General features: G+C 42.8%; 1 protein-coding gene across 8 annotated transcripts in view; it reads right to left on the bottom strand.

The window, feature by feature from the left end:
- The window catches only part of GREB1L (GREB1 like retinoic acid receptor coactivator), a 492,334-nt gene that overhangs the window by 177,319 nt on the left and 293,828 nt on the right, over positions 1–21,187 (bottom strand). For all 8 annotated transcript variants that reach the window (XM_085605794.1, XM_085605790.1, XM_085605791.1 and 5 more), the window contains exons 10-12: positions 3,393–3,512; positions 1,917–2,039; positions 757–942 (exon numbers count right to left, since the gene is read on the bottom strand). In XM_085605794.1, the coding sequence (XP_085461920.1) occupies positions 757–942; positions 1,917–2,039; positions 3,393–3,512 (429 nt within the window). The remainder of the gene's footprint in view (positions 1–756; positions 943–1,916; positions 2,040–3,392; positions 3,513–21,187) is intronic.

Genomic DNA, 21,187 nt, shown 5'->3' on the forward strand with positions numbered 1-21,187 from the left:
ACAAAAACATTTAAAAGGCCTACTTTTCACTATACACTTGGGCTTAGATATACAGGAGCACAGAAGTCTATCAAGTCTTCACACATCCTCTTTACACAACAATCATGTGACATCCCTGCCTGGCTTCTACATAGGGAACACTGGTCTCAATTTCAGCCCGAAAGGAAAATAACGCAACCAGTTATCAGTGCACAATGGACACAGAGGACATTAAAGTTAAAAACAAGACCCGGTTAAGCCATCCTCTGTCCCATCATGAGGCCAAGACTCACAATTCTGTATCGGCAATCAGAGTTTTGTGCCTTTCAGAGGTTCAGAATTAACTTGAAGACCCCTTTGTATGTGCATCTGTTCTGGGTGCCCATAACAGATGTGGGATTCTCGTTAAGAGTTAAATTCGAAACTGATCCTGTACAAGGTAGCGTTATATTTAGTTTAGATGAGACTCATAATGGATAGAGGCTGGCACAGTTGGAGCAGACTTAAAAATTAGCTTTAGGTGTTTGTTATATTTTCAGGCCTCTTTCTCCATTACATCGATTTGACGCTCTTCTATGTATAGGTAGCTGATAAGAATGTTACTTCCAAAGGCTAGTTCACAGGTGTACAAATCGTACCTTCTTTCTTCGATAAAACAGTGTCAAAGGTTGGCTACATATCCACACTACTGCGACACGGTTGTGGGTCACTAATTCCGAAACTGAATTTTGAAGTCCATTTGAAGCATGGATCAGGTTAGAATGCGGTACTGCTTACCCAGACGCACGAGATACTGAATAGTTAAAAGTATCATGTTATCCACATTTAATAAATGGCTTCCTGCCACGCCCAGCTCGTCCAAGTCCTTGTTTTGCAGCTGCGGTATCTTGTAGCAGTTGACCAGCAAGGGGCTGACTACAATGTCACCCACATTTCCATAGAAGTATGGTAAAGTGCCATAGCCTGCAACAGAAGACAATACATGTTTGGTAACACTAGGCTCTATAACAACCATGATCAAAAAGGAATGTGGGGCCTTCTCTCTGCCCGAAGCAAAATCTTTGTACATTTCTAGTGCTTTTTATTTCTCCTCCCTCTTAGCTTCAGTTCTGCTTCTTGTTCAGGCTATGTGGATGAAACAATTTTCAATTATAATCCATCATAAATGGTTAAAAACAATGGTGATAAAACCAAGCATGCAAAAATGTTTCCAGCCAACTTTTTTCAGAAAATGCTCCTCAACCCTTTTCTCTCTATTAAGCTTACTTGCAGGGAAAGTGAACCCAGTGCCTCAGGCCTTTACGTATTCATGTACCATGTCAAATATATACCCATTCAAATACATACCATTTCAAAGTACGTTAATATCCAGTTATATGCATAGATTCATTTGTTTTGAATAGCCTTTTCAAATTTTTTATTCACTTTTTGAAATGATAAACAAGGATATGATAAATTTCATAATGTTGCAAAATATTTTTAAAGCTAATATAAAGTTTCACAGTTAAAAACATAGCTTGTAAACCTGCGTTAATCTATTCGAAAATTATTTTAGTGAAGACGGTTCCTTTGTGCCAGACAAAGCAATAGTCTTTGTTATGTGATCATGTGCATTGTACTTTTTTTTTTTTTTTTAATTACAGAAAAAAAATATTTAGGGAAAGGATTTTATCACATGCTCCTTATTTGAGGCTTGGTGTACCTTAAGAAAAGTGTCCCTGGAAAAGTAAGTAGAATGCAACTCACTATTTTCACCTAGGCAGTACGGCGAAAACCAATCAAGACCCATTCATCATGCAAGTGATCTCAAAGGACAGTGGTGTCCAAAAGAAGTGACCAGTGGAGCTCTTGTGATCACAAATAGAGATGTGCCACTGGCAGCCATCCCAGAAGAAATCTCCTAGACAGAAATGTAAATAACTACAAATTGGTCTTACCTATGAGAATAACAGGTCGCACTCCTGAATTATTTAAAAGGTTCTCAGGAACAATTACAGTCTCGCCTGCAGGGATGGGTTGTGGTTGCAAAATAGCACTCATTGTTGATTGAGGAAGTGGAACTGGGAAAAGAAGAACACAAAAAGGCCACAGAGTTAATAATCCCTGAAGACCATTTTAGAACACAAACAAAAGAACGTGCTGAAGCGGAAGAGACACCAGCAAAAGGTTTGCACGTTTTTTCCTGCCATAACTGGTTGGTACTTGAATGGAGAAAAAACCCAACTCTTTGAGCACATCAAGCACAGAGCCCACGGTCCTCTTTCACATGCTGATTTGTAACAGCATTAAACTCCTTCAAAATAGTGCTGCAAGTGCAGACTCTTCCACTGCTTGCACTATAAGTGACCATATGCTGCAAAAACACTTACAAAAGGAATGAAATCTCAACAATTTCAGTATGAAAACATCAGATTGTGAACACCAACCTCAAAAAATTGTTTTGCCTAGCATCAACCACTGAATCCAAAAAGGAAAACAACGACTAACAAGGAGAAAAATGTGTTTTTGTAATTTATTTCTTAAATGGAATTCAGCTTCAATATTTTGTAATGTACCCTCTGACACAAACTAAATGAGTATTTAACTCTGCCGGCTCGTCTCGCTTCATAAACGGTTAAAATGAGTACATATATATGTAGATAAATAGGGAGGTACAAAAAAAAAAGGTAGCTTTCCCCAACCTGATTTACGGACTTTATTACAAGCAAGATCAAATTTAAAGGACAATGCGAAATGTGTCAGCAAGAGAATTGAAGTATGTACATTGTGAACACAGACCTATGTCCATCTCCAACATGGCAAAAGTACAGATTTATTATATGCATAGCATACTGAAATATACAGAAAAGAAGGAAGGTTTTTAATACTTCTTAACCATTACACTATAAAAAGAACCACCAAAAAACACCCTAGTCCCGCTGTTACAACAAAAACCATCCCACTGCTCCCATACAAAGTATTTATATAGCACGCTTCCTTTTTCTACAAATAACTCTTTTGACGGTAGTGTGAGCCCCGGTTTCATTTGTTCAACATATGAATGTATGTTTCTATAGATGCACATTTCCATCAATAAAAGTGTAAGCACAGACATTTTGCAGAGCCTCAGTGTTTAAAAATCAATTCTAATGCAGGGTGATGTTTCAGGCATTTTATGTTTGTAAACTTGTGCATCTTTCATGCGCATATAAACTGATTTTATCCAAAATAAATGTTCAGCAGCACACTAGTATGACAAATAACTTAATAAGAAACGTAAAAGGCTAAGTTCCGACCTGTAAAAAGAATAGAATTGAGAAAACTACGTGCTGGTCCTAAATTTTGGGTGGGTTCAACTATGCATTATGTTTCCTGCAAACTAATATTTGGTTAGAACTCTTCAGCAGCTGTGCCGTTGAGTTTTGAAGACTTACCGGTTCTTGCAAGTGGTCGGATGGCTGGGACTTGGACAGGTAACGCAGGACCAGCAACGGGAGACCCCGGAGACCAACCCCGGTGTCGCTTCTTTGGTGGGCCAGAACTAGCCATAGATGCTACAGGAGGCAAAAGGATTTGGAGCAGGTTGGAGCGAAGGCATAAAGAAAGGCATAGAGCAATGCAGTGTGTTTGTGCATTCACCTAACATACATGAAATCCAGAGAGAATCAATGAAAAGGGTTAGGTTTGTATAGAGTGATTTATTGCACATTACAGTACGAATTAATCTAAACTTGCAGTTAAGAAACACTTTTTTGTTCAAAAACACATTTCTTTGTTAACTGAAGATCAGAAATCATATCAGAATTAATAACAGTTCCGCGATTTATATTAATAATTTATGGACCTAAATTTCTCATTGGGAAGGTTTACGTAGGGTGATCAGATGGGTTAGACAAGTTAACAAGAAGTGCCTTCATTTATTTTGCAGCATAAGTGTGTTTTCCCTTTACTGAGAGCCTCTAGATTCTTGATTGTTCAATACATTAATTTCTGCTACAACATGCAGGCCTCTGCCCCTTTTGATGGTCAGCAAATGGATTCATCAATTAGCAATGTAGGACATTCAACTAAAATATGTGACCTTTAAATAAAATAGCCCAGTCCTGCAGTATTCCTTATGGAACAGGGCATGAACCATGCACATTAAGCACTCTTGATAAGATGTGAATTGTGCTTTTTCTGCTCAAGTACATTCTTAAAGACTGACAACAGTTTCACCTGATCATAAACTTGAAATACAGACCTGTTATTCGAAGTTTTAGATTAAATTTGCATACATGTAAGTATATTCTTTGTCTGATTAATTAAAATCATTACAATAAAACACAGTTCACAAAACAAGGCAAATTCTTCCATTCCTTAAAAATAATGAGGAGGTGTTAACAAATCTTTATAGCTGTTACAAATACATAAAATATCATAAAAGGGTATTTTGTTCATAACCGAATATGAACGAATAGTTTCTTACCTGTCGGTGTAGTCTTGCAGCTTGAAGATCTTTCTGGATTCACTATGCTGTGCATTATTCCGCGATCTTGTGGTTGGGTCCGGATTCGTAGTCTTTCTTTTTTTTTTTTTTTCGTAGCCCAGGTGGGCGTGGGTGCGCCATCTTCGGGTTCTTTTTTCCCTTGTTTTGTTCTTTTGTCTTCTCTTTTTTTTTTTTTTTTTGAACCCCAGGCGGTTTTAGTCTTGTTTATTCTCCAAGTCTCTTTTCAGTATTTTATTCTTCTCAACCTCACTTGTTATTCCACCTTGCTCTCCTGCCTCATCTTTCTGGCGGAGGTGGGTGGGTCCGCTAGTGAATCCAGAAAGATCTTCACGCTGCAAAACTACACCGACAGGTAAGAAACTATTCGTTTTGCAGCATGAATCTTTCTGGATTCACTATGCTGTGCATAGACTTTGTAGCGGTTTGCTATTTTTGTGGCGGTTGGGTGGAAGATGAGCGTTGGTCGTTGAATATATGTTGGAGCACCTTCTGTCCTACTTGTGCTTCCTTGTTCATCTGTATGTCCACGCAGTAGTGCTTAGTGAACGTGTGCACTGAAGCCCAGGTTGCCGCCAGGCATATGTCCTGAATGGGCGTGTTTGCCAGAAAGGCAATTGTTGCCCCCTTCTTCCTTGTGGAGGGTGCCTGTGCCCCCTCCGATAGTTCTTGTCCTGCCTGCCTGTGGCAGAATTGTATTGTTAGTGCGATCCATCGTGCGATGGTGCCCTTGGTCACTGGTCTACCCAGGAAACTGGTAGCGAATGACACGAAAAACTGTTTTGTTTTCCTATGTTCCTTAGTTCTCTCTATGTAGTGCATCACCGCCCTTCTGGCGTCGAGAGTGTGAAGTGCCCTCTCTGCGCCCGTTGTCGGGTTTTGGAAGAAACTTGGTATTTGAATGGTCTGGTTCATATGGAAAGCGGACACCACCTTTGGCATGAAGTGTGGGTCCGTCCTCATGACGACTCTGTCCTTGTGGATCTGTATGTAGGGCTCCTGTAGTGTTAACGCCTGCAGTTCGCTTACCCTGAGTAGCGATGTTATTGCTACCAGGAAGGCTGTTTTCATGCTCAGCATATGTAGTGAGGTTTTGTGTATGGGCTCAAAGGGCGCCTTCATGAGTTCAGTCAGGACTAAATTGAGGTTCCATGCCGGCGGCGGCGGCATTCTTTTAGGTGGTGCTAATCTTTTAGCTCCCTCGAGGAATCTCTTTACTACCCGAGAGGTAAATAAACTTCCTCCCGTCTCCCCTCGTGTGTACGCTACAATCGCCGCTAGGTGGACTCTTAGTGACGACGAGCATAGATTAGATTTTAGTAGGTGTGTGAGGTATCTAAGCACCGTTGATTCTTGGTCATTTTGTTTTGCAGTTTATTTCTGGTGCACCAAATAGTAAACCTTTTCCATTTATCTCCATAGCATTTCCGAGTCGTTGGCCTCCTAGCCTCACGCAGCACTCGCATAGTGCTTCGAGGTAGCTTAAGGTGTGCGAACTCTAGGTCCTCAGGAGACAAGCCGCTAGACTGAGGCTCTCTGGGTGTAGAACCTCTCCGTTCTGCATGGAGAGTAAGTCTTTGATTTTTTTGAATTTGTGTGGAGGGCCCTCTGCCATCTCCACTATCTGAGAGTACCACGTTTGTCTTGCCCACTGTGGTGCTACTAGGATCAGCGTCATGTTGCTTGTCCTGCATTTGTTGAGCACTCTGTGCATCAGTGGTATTGGTGGAAAAGCTTAGGCAAATGTTTTTGACCAGCTTATCCATAGGGCATTCCCCTGGGATTGTTTTTCTGGTTGTCTGGATGCGAAGTTTTGGCATTTTGCATTCTGGCGTGTTGCAAATAGGTCTATTGTAGGTTTCCCCCACCTTCTGAATAGTTTTTGCGTTTCCCATCCATTGAGCTCCCACTCGTGGGATGCCGAAGTCTGCCTGCTGAGCCAGTCCGCTTCCACATTGTCCTTCCCTGGAAGGTGTATGGCCAGCAGGTCTATTTTCAGTGGGATTGCCCATCTCCAGATCTCCTGAGCCAGTTTGGCTAGGGGGAACGATTGCGTTTCTCCCTGCTTGTTGATGTAGAACATCGTCGTAGTATTGTCGGTTTGTATTAACACTCTTTGGTTGTACAGCTGCCTCTGGAAAGCCTTCAGGGCTAGCAGTACGGTCTTCAATTCCAGGTAGTTGATGTGTTTGACCGCATCCGTTGGAGTCCACAGACCTCTCACTCTGAGCTTGTTCATGTGTGCACCCCATCCCCTCTGGGATGCGTCTGTGGTGATGGTCACAGTTGGGTTTGGAGGTGTCAAGGGTTTCCCTGTTGTGATGTTTTCCCTGTTCCACCATGTTATCTCTTCCTGCACTGTGTGCGTTACAACCACTAGATCCTCCCAACTTCCGTTTGCTTGTGACCATTGGTGTTGCAGCCATTCTTGGAATGGTCTCATGTGTAGGCGTACATTGGGGACTAGGTGTATGCATGACGCCATCATCCCCATGATCTTGCTCGCCGTTCTCACTGTCAGAGCTCGCCCCTTCTGGTAGAGACGTGTCTCCTTCAGCAGGGCTTCTGTTCTCCTGTTGCTGGGCATGACTGTGTTGTTTATGGTGTTGATCTGTGCCCCCAGGAAGATCTTCACCTGTTCTGGTTCCATTGATGATTTCCCCCAGTGAATCGAGAACCCTAGACTTGTTAGTGTATTTGTCACTATTTCTGCGTGTTCCTCGCACTTCTCGCGAGTACTTGCTTTGATTAGCCAGTCGTCCAGGTAAGGGTATACATGGATCCCTTCCCTCCGTAGGTATGCTGCTACCGCTGCCAGGCATTTTGTGAACACCCTTGGCGCGGACTTGAGGCCGAATGCCAGGGTTGTGAATTGGTAGTGATCCTCGTTGATGTTGAACCTTACCAGGTTCTTGTGTCGACCGTTCATCGGGATGTGCAGGTAGGTATCTTTGAGATCCACCGTGGCCATGAAGTCTCCTCCTCGTAACTGGGGCAGCACTTCTTGCAGCGATGTCATTTTGAATCTCTGAGTTTTTATGAATCTGTTTAGGAACCGTAGATCCAGGATGGGTCTTAGTGTTTCGTCCACCTTTGGGACCAGGAAGTAGTTTGAGTACACTCCCTTGTTCCTTTCTCTGTGTGGCACTGGTTCTATGGCCTTCTTTTGGAGCAGTTGCATAGTCTCCTTTTTGAGTTGAGCAAGCTCCTGCCCGGAGCGTTGCCTTCTTTTTGGTTTCTTGTCTGGAGGTCTTTTCTCTAGCTCTATTCAGTGCCCGTACTGTATGACGTTCAGAATCCATTTGTCTGATGTTATTTTTTGCCATTGTTGAAGGTAAAGTTTAAGTCTTCCGCCTATTGGTGTTGCATGCTCGTAGGCGTTTGGTTTGTGAACCCCCCCCTACTGTGTTCACTATGCGCTTCATCCCCTGGGGTATCCTGAGGGTGAGCCTCTTCTTTTGATGGAAGTCACTTTGAGGAGGGTTGGTCTCCCCTTCTTCTTCTCTGTCCACGTCCGTTTCCTCTCCCGCAAAAGGACTGGCCCAGAGGTTGGTACTGCCAGTTCTGCTTCTGCTGGCCCTGCTGGCTGTGACCATCACCCTGCTGTCCTTGCTGGAAAGTCTGGTGTGACGTACCCGGCTGGTTTCCTCCCCTTCCGAAGGGTCTCCGAGCTGTGGTGCCTCTTCGCATCCCTCTGAATTGCAGGGCCCCCATGGACCTAGCCGTTTCATTTTCCTTCTTCAGCTGGGAGAGTTTTTCGTCCACCGTGGCACCGAACAGCGTCTCCCCGTTGAATGGTGTGTTCAGTATGTTGTTCTGGACCTCCTGTTTGAAGCCAGAAATTCGGAGCCAGGCTTGCCTCCTCTCCGTGATACCAATAGCCATCAGCCTGCTAGATGTCTCTGCCCCGTCCAATGCGGTCTTGATGCATGCGTTCGAAATGCTTTTGCCTTCCTCGACCAGATGGGAAGCTCTCTGTCTGTACTGCTCTGGGAGATGCTTAATTAGGTCTCCCATTTCGTCCCAGTGTTGGTGCTGGTGCCTGTTTAGAAGGGCATTGGAGTTGGCCATGCACCAGTGCATGGCCGCATTTCTCTCCACCTTCCTCCCGGTGAGGTCCATTCTTCTGCTCTCCTTGTCGGGAGGCGGCCCTGAGGTAGCCGGCACATTGGCCCTCTTCCTGGCCGTGGAAGCAATGATGGAGTCAGCTGTGACTGATCCCTTGATATATGGAGGATCCTGTGAAGAGTGCTTGTACTTCTTTTCTGTTCTTGGAGTGATGGATCTGCAAGTTCCGGGCTCCTTGAATGCCTCCTTCCCTTGGTTCATCACGCTTTGGAGCATGGGGAGGAACTGGCTCCTAGTCTGGATGGGGAGCAGTGTTTCCAGTAGAAAGTCTGCTTTCTGCTTTTCCTCGTCCAATTTCACCCCAAAGGCCGCTGCTGCGCTCCTGACGACCATGTTGTATGCTCCAATGTCGTCTGGCGGCGAAGGCCTCGAAGGATATGTCTCCACGGGCTCCTCGGGACTTTCGGCGTCGAGGTCTTGCCATTCCATCTCCTGAGTCGTCGACGGCGCAGAGCCGTAGATCGACTGCTGCTCGTCTTCTTCTCCCTCATAGTAGGCTTCCTCTTCCTCCTATTCAGGATCTCTCGACAGATCTTCGGTGTCGAAGTCCTCCTGTTCCTCGACCTCAACGACCTCGGTCGGCGGCCTTACTGGGATCTTGTACTGTCTCATTTTTTCGTCGAACTCCTTCTTCCTCAGAAGGATACTCTCCATCTCCGCCTCGAGCCTTCTCTTTTTCTTCTCCATTTCGGAGGCGGGATCGGCGTTGAGCGCTGGTCTCTTCGACGGAGCTTGCGTCGACGCGGCCTTTTCCTTCGTCGTCGGCCGGCTCACCTCGAGGCCCTGCTTCGACGAACCCTGCTTGTCGGCGGGCTTCGGCACCTGGGAGTCCTTCTCGAAGGATCCGCCGGGCCTTTCGTCCTTGGATCCACTTGCGGTCGTCGAAATTTTCGGCGCCGGTGTTCCTTTCGAGGACTTTGACTCTGTTTTTCGAGAGTCACTCTCAGGTTTTCGGGACCCTTTTGGGGCTTTCGTACTCGAAGAGTCTCCTACCTTGTCAGGCGTTTTCTTATCGGTCTCTGCGACCGTGAAGACGTCGGGTCCTTCTGCGATGTTGTCCTCATCGTCGGTGGAGAGGCCCAGCTCGTACAGCGACGGGGCCTTACCCTTGCCTTCCATGTTGAAGTTGGCTCTTCTCTGCCTTTCTCTCACTCGGAGCGTCTTCGGCGTGAAGACGGTGCAGGCGTTGCAATCCTTGCTCACGTGGTCGATCGGCAGGCAAAGGTTGCAGACTGGATGCCGATCCTTCTGTGCGTATTTGTGGTGGCAGTTACGGCAGAATTTGAATGGTGTCTTGTCCATTGCGCTCAGAGTCTCTGAGTGCGCATTTTCCAATGGGCGTCAAAGTTTCCGTGGAGCTCCACCTTCTTCGTCGTCCCAGCTGTATGTTCTTCTTCTCTGTAGTCTTCTATACTTTCTCCTTCGATGAAACTCGCGTATTTATCTTTTCCTTCGTTCAAACTCTGGAGCTTCTCGATGACGATCCAGACCCAACAGCGGAAAAAAGAATCTGAAGATGGCGCACCCAAGGTGGGACTTCCGCAGGAAGCGCGCCGACGTCACGAGAGGTACACCAAAAGGTGGGACGTCGACGCCCACCTGGGCTACGAAAAAAAAAAAAGAAAGACTACGAATCCGGACCCAACCACAAGATCGCGGAATAATGCACAGCATAGTGAATCCAGAAAGATTCACGCTGCAAAACATTACATTTCGTTGTTATTCACCATACATATTAGTAAACCCATCCATACAGAAAGTCCCCTCTCTGGTTTTTAAACAGCCCCTTACAAGAAGTAAAGCATACAGTAACACATGTTTGGTCCAATTATGATCTTAATGCTTAAAATATAAAGTACATCCATGCTTCTTAAAATTACCCCAAACCTTAGATACTTTATAAAATGTATAAAGTTACATTGCCAGTATAGGGGAAAACAATATAGTTGGAATCATAACCGCTTTCTATTCTTATTATAGGACCACATCATCCTGAGCCAGTTTTTTGGGGTAACGTCCAAACCTAAGCTTAAGCAATATATCCCTTACCGCTGGTTTCAAACAAGAAATTAGATAGAATTGTGGATCAATCTTATTACACAAATTAATAACCGACCAGGCGTGCTTTTTTTTTTTTTTTTTTACAGTCTGCTCCTGATCCAATATTAATGATATCAAATTAGTTGATTGCTTTAAAATCTGTTGTAAATTTTTTTTATTTTTAATCATTGTCAAAAGGTTGGAGCTTAAAAGTATTCAAACTTTCCGTTAAGTATGACCTCCATGGTCGGGTATACTCCTTCTCATTCATTTCTTGCCAAATCACATAAGCAAGGGACTCGGGGTCCGATAAATAAAGTGAAAATGGACATTTTGAAAATGCAGCTTGTCTTACCAATATTTGGTTTAGCAAACCGAATTCCAGTCTAACTATAGTGTGTCCAACATTTTTTAAAATCCTAAAAATGGACTTGAAAACTTTTATTTGTAATTAATCCAACAATTGGCTATCTTTACCTCTGAAAATGATTGACACATATGTAAGCGCAGGGATAAGTTTTGCCTTCATTACTTTTAATATAGCCTTATAGCCCGCCGTAGCGGGCTATACCGGCTATTAAAGGCCCGCTGCAGCGTTAAAGACCCGAGCCGAAGGCGAGCGACTTTAACAAAATAAGCGGGACTTTAATAGCGGTATAGCCCTGCTACGAAGGGCTATAAGGCTATTAGAACATTCTGCCACTAGAGGGCAGAATGTTCTAACAAATTAAACAAAGGCTTCTCGAAGCTCGGGGGGATTTAAATCCCCTCGAACTTCGAGAGGCTTTTGTAAAACATTGAATGTTGCTCTGTAGAAGCATGGAGCACTCCATTGTCTACAATGGAGTGCTCCACATTCCAATGTTCTAATAAGCGATTGTAACTTGGGCATGAAAGTTTATCACGCAATGATCTAAAGGCAAAAGACAATGAAGTTGCCTTGGCCTTTAAGTTATCAAAGTGTGGTTTAAAAGTCATTCTATCATCCAGCATAACTCCTAAGTATTTATACTGCTTTACTGTTTCAACAGATAGATCCTTCATTTTCCATAATGTTTTATATGATTTTGTTGATCCTATCATCATAATTTTAGTTTTTTTGGTATTTATTTGTAAACCATTTGACAATATATATTGATCAAATGACTATCAATCTTTGCAGCTCTATTTGCGTGTGACTTAGCAGAATAGTATCGTCTGCATATTGCTAATATTTTACACTTTGGCCTGCAAGGATTGGCGAGTGTGCATTAACACTATGTAAATGATGCGACAAATCATCCATAAAAAGGTTCAAAAGACAGGGGGCAAGTACGCAGCCCTGTTTAAGGCCACTATATGTTTCAAGGCGACGAGTGGTACTACTTCCATCCCCCACTTTGACTTGTACCCACGTTTTTGTATACAATAGTATAATCATATCTAAAAGATTTTTTGGTACGCCCCATGCTGATAACTTTGCCCAAAGAAGATTACGCGGAACAGAATCAAAAGCTGCCTTTAGATCTACATAGCAAATACAAAGTTTTTATTTTTTGTATTTGGTTTTCTCTGCCAACAAGGTAAGTATCAGCAGATTAGTTATTGTTGATTGTCCCCTACGAAATCCAGTTTGAAAAATTGGGATAACTTTCCTTGTAGTTGCCGATTCCTCTAGATCTTTAAGTAATAATGTTGCAAACATTTTTGCCTCTACATCCGTTGGGGCAATTAGTCTATAGTTCGCTGGGTTTTCAGGCGGGCCACTTTTATAAATCGGATGTATTATGCTGCCTTGCCAAGATTCTGGGACCTGCTTGGTTTTTACGATGTCTCCAAACAGTGTGGTAAGGAATTTTGACCATATGTCTCTTTTCTTGCTTTAAAAACAGCATTCGGGATCCCATTTGGACCAGGCGCACCATTTGTTTTCATCCTGGTTATCAATGACTTTACCGTGTCCACCTGCGGTATCTCAAATATTAATGATTGATTGTCATAAGTTTCGTGCCTTCTATTCTCATTATGCATATTAATTATCGACAACGGGTTACATGCGTCATTAATGTAGTTTGGTTCGTTTGCAGTATTGGTTCCATACAGGGTAGGAATAAAAGACTCCCAGGCTATTGCGGAAATATTAGCACTACTAGCTCTCATATCGCCATGTTCCAAAGAGTTAATAATACCCCAAAAAGCTCTTAAGATTATTTGTCTTACTTACATGGTGCAATTTTATCCACAAATCTTCCTTGTATTCTATTTTTGCTTTCCAAATCTCATTTTTATACGATTTCCTCAATTTCTTTATTAAACATAATTGTGTAAATGTAACTACTCCATGTGATGATTTACAAATAGCACGAGAAGCTTTATTTAGAGCCTTTTTTATGTAACCTGTGTGAATACCACATTTTTCTTTTCGATGTATGGGGTTTCCCCTAAAAGCTGGTTTTACCGGAAAGCGATCGACCAGTAACTAGCAGAAACCTGGCCACGTTTTCACTATTGAGTTCCCGTGGCAACCCTAATTTATTACTTGATCTATTAAAGGGACTAAAAAGTCCAAAATCTCATCTTGTTTTATTGAATGCCACGCCAGCCTTTTCAGATAATAAACAACTGGCCCTTTATCAGGAGCTCTTAATTTTGGTAGATAGTCCACTGTCAATGATAATGTAATTATTTGTGGGTTATGATCACTTTCTACTCTGGGGTTCACATGTAATTCAATAAGGCTATTCATTAATTTATTTGAAATAATGGTATAGTCAATAGTAGAGTGTTGCCTTGAATTTTTAAAGGTTGGGACACCTGTCGTATTGTATTGAGTATCCTGTAACAGCACAAGATCCTATTTCTGCAATTGGGAACAGAACATCTTAGTAATAGCATTACCTCTCTTCTTTACGACCCCTGAATTCTTAGTGAACAAATGCATATTAAAATCTCCGGAAATAACAATACTAGTTGCTGGATACTGAAGTGATAAGATTGCAATTGCTTCCCATAATACTGAAAGTTGAGTCATCTTAATTGCGTTCTTTACACTCATACACATTTATGAATATTATTGGCATTTCAAAATCAATTTTAACACACAATAACCAGGCCAGTTGGAAATCTATTATATAATGAGAAACATCTAGGTCCAAAGAAACATAGATAGAGAGCCCGTCTTTTGCTCGACCATGAACAGATGTACGAGTTGCAAAGCTGGCATATTCGTAAAAGCCTAATATGGGCTCATGACACATTTTCCATGTTTCCTGGAACATTAATATTTTAGAATTCTGTAGAAAATGTATTGTATCTTGATTTTCTAACAGCTTAGAAAGTCCATATACATTCCAAGAGCAAATATTTGCATACACAATTCTGAGCAAATAGGGGCCAACTATTTTACCTTCCATGAAGCAAACAGTAACACTGTCTGATGATCTGATGAGCTTAGTTTAAACATTTGCATTAGTAAGACCTTCACACCTACCATAAGATCACAAAGAGGTGCCAAGCGCCCCAAAGTCAAAACCAAAAGTACTACCATTATAATATCCTGGGTAAGAACTTGATCTACTGGCAAGAGGGAAGGGTATCAAACGCATTCAATACAGGGGACAGCAGAGACCCTTGGGACATGGTAGAGCACAGTGGCTAAATTGTACTTGACTGAGCTGAGTACTCTTACATCACAGGAGTTAGGACAGAGAGAAACAACCAGTAGCAAAGGCAAATCTTTTCAACCCTATTCATTGTATTTCATGAGTGCAGCAGTAATGGAAGTGGTTAGGTCAAGAAGCAGCAACAGTGCACAATTACCAATATTGGGATAACAAGGACATATGCAGAGCTCGATTTAGTCAAATGCACAAGTTTGTTTTTAATTTTGAGGGGACACGTAGAGTTGAAATTGTGCCTGATTAAATCTAAAGGGCTGGGGATGTTATGTTAGAACGGGTGTCCGTATGACCCCGCCTTGAGCATGGAAAATTAGAATTGTAATGTCTTTAGTTTTCTAGGGTAGACTAACAGCTTTGTATTTTATAGGGCATTTTGCCTAAAGCAATGCAAGGCTCTGGAACAGTTGCAAACATTCTTGTTTGTAAACATTGAGGCACACCCCAAATAATTTTACACAACTAATCTTAATTTCAAACTCTGCATAGACGATTTCTAATAGCATGCCCAAAGAGTATAGAGAACTGGTTAGAAAGCATAGAATGTCACAGGCAAATATGACTGCAGGGACCCAGATGGCATTTTTAGTATCCTTATTTATATAGGGAGATAAAATTAGGGAGATAAAATTGGGCCAGATACCATCTAATCTGGCTCCAAAAATCTGTGCAATTCTTTACATCACAACTCTGAAGCACTATTGGCCTATACGAGCTGTATTCACAAGGGCCTTTGTCTGGTTTTAGTATAAGGTACAACACTGAATGTACAATTGTGCGTGGTAAAGGAGCAATTAAAGAAGTTTGCTGGGTATACAAGCATATCACTGTAAACTTTGCAGGCTTTGTAGAATGAATCTGGAAAACCACCTGGACTGGAAGGCTGTATTTCTAGGTAGTGCCCCATCACTCTTTTAACCTCATTTGGGCTTATCAGCTTGTCCGGAGCATTATCTCTTTTGGCTCTAAATAAGGAACAGAACTGCAGCCAACAAACACAATTTTTCATATGAAATACTTTCCTGCAACTTATTTAAAAGAGAATAAAATGTTGACAAAAGCATTAATTATATCTTCATACTTTGCTGTAGTATCTCCTATTTGTCTTATTTAATTCCTACTTCGACTCTTCTGTCTCTTGAAGGCCAATAACTTGAGATGTGCTCGGCGTCAACCGCAGGTCTCTTCGGCGGAGCTTGCGTCGACGCGGTCTTGTCTTTTGTCGCCGAACGTCCCACCTCGTGGGTCTGTTTCGACGAACTCTGCCTCTCGGCGGTCTTCGGCACCTGGGAGTCCTTCTCGAAGGATCCGCTCGGCCTTTTGTCCTTTGAACCACTGGCGGACGTCGAAATCTTCGGCGCCGGTGTTTCCTTCGAGGACTTTGACTCATTTTTTCGAGAGTCACCATCCGATTTTCGGGGCCCTTTCGGTGGTTTTGTACTCGACATGTCTCTTACCTCGTCAGGCGTTTTCTTATCGGTCTCTGCGACCGTGAAGACATCAGGTCCCTCGGCGATGTTGTCTTCATCGTCGGTTGATAGGCCCAGATCGTACAGCGACGGGGCCTTACCCTTGCCTTCCATGCTGAAGTTGGCTCTCCTCTGACGTTCTCTCACCCGGAGAGTCTTCGGCGCGAAGGCGGAACAGGCGTTGCAGTCCTTGCTCTCGTGGTCGAACGGCAGGCAAAGGTTGCAGACCGGGTGTTGGTCCTTCTGCGCGAACTTGTGGTGGCAGTTAGGGCAGAACTTAAATGGTGTCTTGTCCATTGTGCTCAGAGCCTCTGAGTGCGCATTTTCCTCTGTGCGTCGAAGAATTCGAGGATCCCCTCCTTCTTCGTCGTCCCGGCTGTAATACCTTTCTCTCTGTAGTCTTCTAAAGGTTCTCCTTCGATGAAACTCGCTTATTTTCCTTCATCTAAAACTCTGGAGCTTCTCGATGACGATCCAGACCCAACGGCGGAAAAAAGAATCTGAAGATGGCACCCCAAAGGTGGGACTTCTGCAGGAAGCACGACGTCACGAGAGGTGCACCAAATGGTGGGACGTTGACGCCCACCTGGGCTACAAAAAAAAAATTACAAAAAACAAAAGAAAGACTACGAATCCGGACCCAACCACCAGATCGCGGAATAATGCACAGCATAGTGAATCCAGAAAGATTCACGCTGCAAAACCTTATTTATATAGGGAGATAAAATTGGGCCAGATACCATCTAATCTGGCTCCAAAAATCTGTGCAATTCTTTACATCACAACTCTGAAGCACTATTGGCCTATACGAGCTGTATTCACAAGGGCCTTTGTCTGGTTTTAGTATAAGGTACAACACTGAATGTACAATTGTGCGTGGTAAAGGAGCAATTAAAGAAGTTTGCTGGGTATACAAGCATATCACTGTAAACTTTGCAGGCTTTGTAGAATGAATCTGGAAAACCACCTGGACTGGAAGGCTGTATTTCTAGGTAGTGCCCCATCACTCTTTTAACCTCATTTGGGCTTATCAGCTTGTCCGGAGCATTATCTCTTTTGGCTCTCAATAAGGGAACAGAACTGCAGCCAACAAATACAATTTTTCATATGAAATACTTTCCTGCAACTTATTTAAAAGAGAATAAAATGTTTGACAAAAAGCATTAATTATATCTTCATACTTTGCTGTAGTATCTCCTGTTTGTCTTATTTAATTCCTACTTTGACTCTTCTGTCTCTTGAAGGCCAATAACTTATCTGCCTTTTTGCTTTTCTCCCAACAGTGATGTTGCCTATATAAAGGTTTATATGCTATTTCATTCACAGCTAGTGCGTCTACTCTCCTCTAGGTATTTGCAACAATCTATCTTATGCTACTGTGCAAATTCGAAAAGGTTTCTCTAATCCAAGCCTCTTCAGTGGCTGTATATGAGCGAACCTGGTATCAGGTCTGGTTACTCTTAAGCTATATCATGAAATGCTATTTCATCCAGCATCTATATTGTATATTGGGGAGAGGTAGGTGTTACTGAAGTGGAATCTCTTAAGAATGACTGGAACATGATCTGATAGCACTTGTGTGGTTACATTAGAAAGTATTGACACCTCCCTGTTTAAAAAAAAAATCCATTCTAAAGTGAGTTCATTTGTGTGCACATTTGAAAAGAAAGTATAATCCCTTTCACATTTGCAATGGGCCTGCCATTCTGTAGGTCTAAATCGTGTATTCCAGATAGTGCTCAGGGATGATCTCCATTGTCAAATTTAGGCTGAAGATGGATCACAAGAGAAATCAAACGTGTTGTTCCCTGACAGGGAAATGTGTAATTGTCAGAAACAGACTAGAATCAAATGTCTTTTTCATCATTGGAGCCATATACTGCAAAAGGTTTTGAGTTGGTAACCCACTTCCCCAGCCTAGTACTGTGCATTCTTTATTACATGTTGTTTCAAGGGTAAACGCTAGGTCATGGTATAACAATATGGATGTACCTTTAGTTTTAGTAGGGGACTGGAATGGTATTTCAATGGTAACTAGTAAGACCTCAAATGTGGTTTCTTAATTCTGAATAAATGTGTCTCCTCTAGCAAGACCACACCATACTCTTCCTTGTGGAGTCAATTTAACAGTTTTTTTCAGTTCATTGACAAGTTAAGATCCTTAAAATTTAAAGAGCCTTTAGTGCCGATTGAGAACGGTGTCTCACTCTGTTGTTTACGCAATTAGCACGCAACTGAAAACCAATGCTAACATAGCGTCTGTAAAGGGTACCATAGGCTTTATCACTTTAAGGAAATCTACCTCAGTAAACATTTGCAAAGCTTTGAAATGAAGGCAATCCCTTAATTTGATCAGAGGGCTTTGGATCACCAAACATCTCCCAATTGCAGCTTGGAGGTAAATGTGTTTAGACAGCATTTACCTTCAGAGTGCTTGAGTTTGTTTCACTGCTGCAGCAGCTAGGCCCGCGGGTAGCCATGTACTTTACAAATCCAACGGAACAGGATAGGTAAGCCTGTGACATCTTTGTAAAACGATGCAACGATTATATCTCACAAGTACAAACCAGGCATCTGCAAGGCTTTGAAATGAAGGCGATCTGTTAGTCTGATCACAGAGCACTGGCTCGTCAACATCAGCCATAACTCTCGATTGCAGTTTATAGTTAAATACATCCAGACGGTGTTTGTTAACCGAGACCTTAAATTTCAAGCTTTACAGCTGCAATGGTTAGGAAAAGGACACCTTTGTGGAACCACCCAGACTATATCTCACTGACACAAACTGGCCCAGGAAGCCCACTTTACATAGCAGCCAGGGAATGAGTTTTGTGTTCAGCTATGCCCCTGGCATCTTTCATAGCCCAGCCCGAAATCTTTGAGTGAGGGGCCATCACTTGTGACTTTCTCCGTGTCTCAGTTCTTTAGTTATCTCAGCGGCCCATAAAGCAGTGTGGTGTTCCCCTTCACTCAGTCAGTTCAAAGGTGGTTTGTGGTATCTGATGCACTTCCTCCTTCAGAGTTCTGACATTTAAAAATGTTTTAATTATTATTTCTTGTGGGGATGCTACATGTCTGGTTCTCGACAAGGCTATCAACCCACTTTGTGTTTTAAAAAAAATCTTTTTATTAAGCAGTTGTATGGAGTCCACAAAGTACATTTTGATAGCAGATGAGAGCAATGTAGGCCACTCGCAGGGGGCCTGAACATCACTGATGCTGACGTACCTCAAGACCACCCGAAACCGAGAGCTGCATAGTGCATTGTGGTCCCACTTTGTGTTTTAAGAATATAAAATGATGACTGTTAAGTTGCTTACCAATAGAGAAAAGCTTATAGTTGTGTCTCAAAACTGCTTTGTGAAGCTATCAAGATGAGAGACACAAACATTAGTGACTGCAAGAGTCAATCGAGGCATCATACAAGCAGAGGTCAACACTACTGCAGAGACTACAGCAAAAATATTACAACTTATCTGAACGAATGATGCAAACTGCATGAACAATTAGAGTGTCATGTCCTTTTTCACTCGGAGTTCCAGGATGAAATATTGCTCCCTTCATCTCATTTGGACATACATCGTTGTTTAAAGTACTTAGGTTATAGTTTGCGCCATTCAACCACTCATGAGGCTGGGCATGTGCTTGAGCCCCTATTCTCTAATCTGAAACGTCTGCAGGCAGCCAGTTCGATGCCCTTAATATGGTCAGACCACTTTGCTGTTCTTTTCCCCCTTACAATACTCTCTATGCCTAGAACACAGTCTCCTTTTCTAGGAACTAGACGAAACTCAACATTTCTTCTCTGAACTCCACACCGGAGTCAAATTGTCACTCAGTGGAGGCAGACTCAGCCACCATCGACAACTGGCTTTGGTCCTTGCTCGACTCCATACAACCTATTACACGAATCATAGAACCCTTCCCCCAGAATCATGGTTTAATGATGACTTGCATGAAAATAAAATGATCTATAAACATCTGGAAAGAGTCTGGCGCAAATCTTACTGTGAAAATTATAAACAAAATTATAGACTGGCTCTTAAAAATTGATGCACACTAGAGCCTCTTTCTATTCGTAAAAAAAATATGCATGGCATGAAAATTGACCCAAAACCCTTTTTCAAGTGGTAAAAACCTTATTAGATTTCACAAATATTTCTCCTCCTGTATCTCTCTCTGGCGACTGGCACAATGCCCACAAAGGTGGAAATCCTTCCACTACTAAAATAAAAAAAGTACATAGCTGACCCTAAAGTTCAAACCAATTATAGGCCGATCTCACTTCTCCCAGCATTCTCTAAAATCTTAGGAGAAGCATGTTAACACTTCAAGTTACCTGGAATAACAATCTTCTCCAACCTAGACAGCCGGGCTTTAGACCCAACTGTAGTATAGAAACAGCCTTACTAGAAATAACAGAACACATTAAAGACATGCTAGACAAGGGGGCAAAGGCTGCCCTGATACCGCTGGACTTATCGGCGGCCTCCGATACCGTACCTCATGGAAGACTATTGGCTTGTCTTCAGGCCTGAGGGATAGATGGCCTAGCCTAAACTAAAGGAGTCAAGAAGTATGGCACCCTCCATTTGCAACCCCTATTCGAAAACTATCAGTAGGCGTGCCTCAGGGATCAGCACAGAGTTCCACTTCATTTAATGCATACCTTACTCCCCTAGCCAGTCTGGCAGAGGCTCTAGGGGGTAAAGTACTATCATGCGCAGATGACATGCAGTTGCTTTTTACCTGTCAAAAGGGGAAGGAATTTGATGGAGAGGCCATTAAACACTGTCTCTCTAATGTGTTCAACTGGCTATCAGTTCACCAACTTAAGTTTAACCCTGATAAAACCGAGATCCTGCTCTTCGGGGATATTACCCCCGAAATTCGGTGAACGTGTTGGCCACATGGCACTCTGCCCCGGGAGCTTAACAAACGGTAGTAAAAATCCTAGGAATTAAAAGGGACAGCGTCCTTTCCTTTCAACCGCACATCCAATCTTTGGTGGGCTCCTATTTCGGGATCCTGCATTACCTAAAGCAATGTTTTCCTTTTCTGGCACGAGAAACGAGGAAAACAGTGGTTCAAGCCCTGATCACCTCACGGATAGATTATGGAAATGCTCTCTATCTGGGCCTTCCAGACTATCTGCTCAGTTGTCTACAGGTGGTACAGAATTAGGCAGCCAGACTAATTCTCAATCTAGCTCCTACAACGTGAATGACCCATCAGTTAAAGGCACTACACTGGTTGTCTGTCAAAAAGAGGATTCTTTTCAAGACACTGGTCCTGACACATTAGACTCTCAACAGGAGTGGGGCGGTTTACCTGAGGGAGAGCATATGTGCGTACGCACCCCTCAGAGAACTGCGCTCCTCACACAGCGGTCTAACCAGGATTCCAAGAATCTGCAGGGCAAGAACTGGCGGAAGATCGTTCTCCTTCCC

Source organism: Triturus cristatus, chromosome 5_1, assembly GCF_964204655.1.
Source record: "Triturus cristatus chromosome 5_1, aTriCri1.1, whole genome shotgun sequence".
Taxonomy (NCBI): domain Eukaryota; kingdom Metazoa; phylum Chordata; class Amphibia; order Caudata; family Salamandridae; genus Triturus; species Triturus cristatus.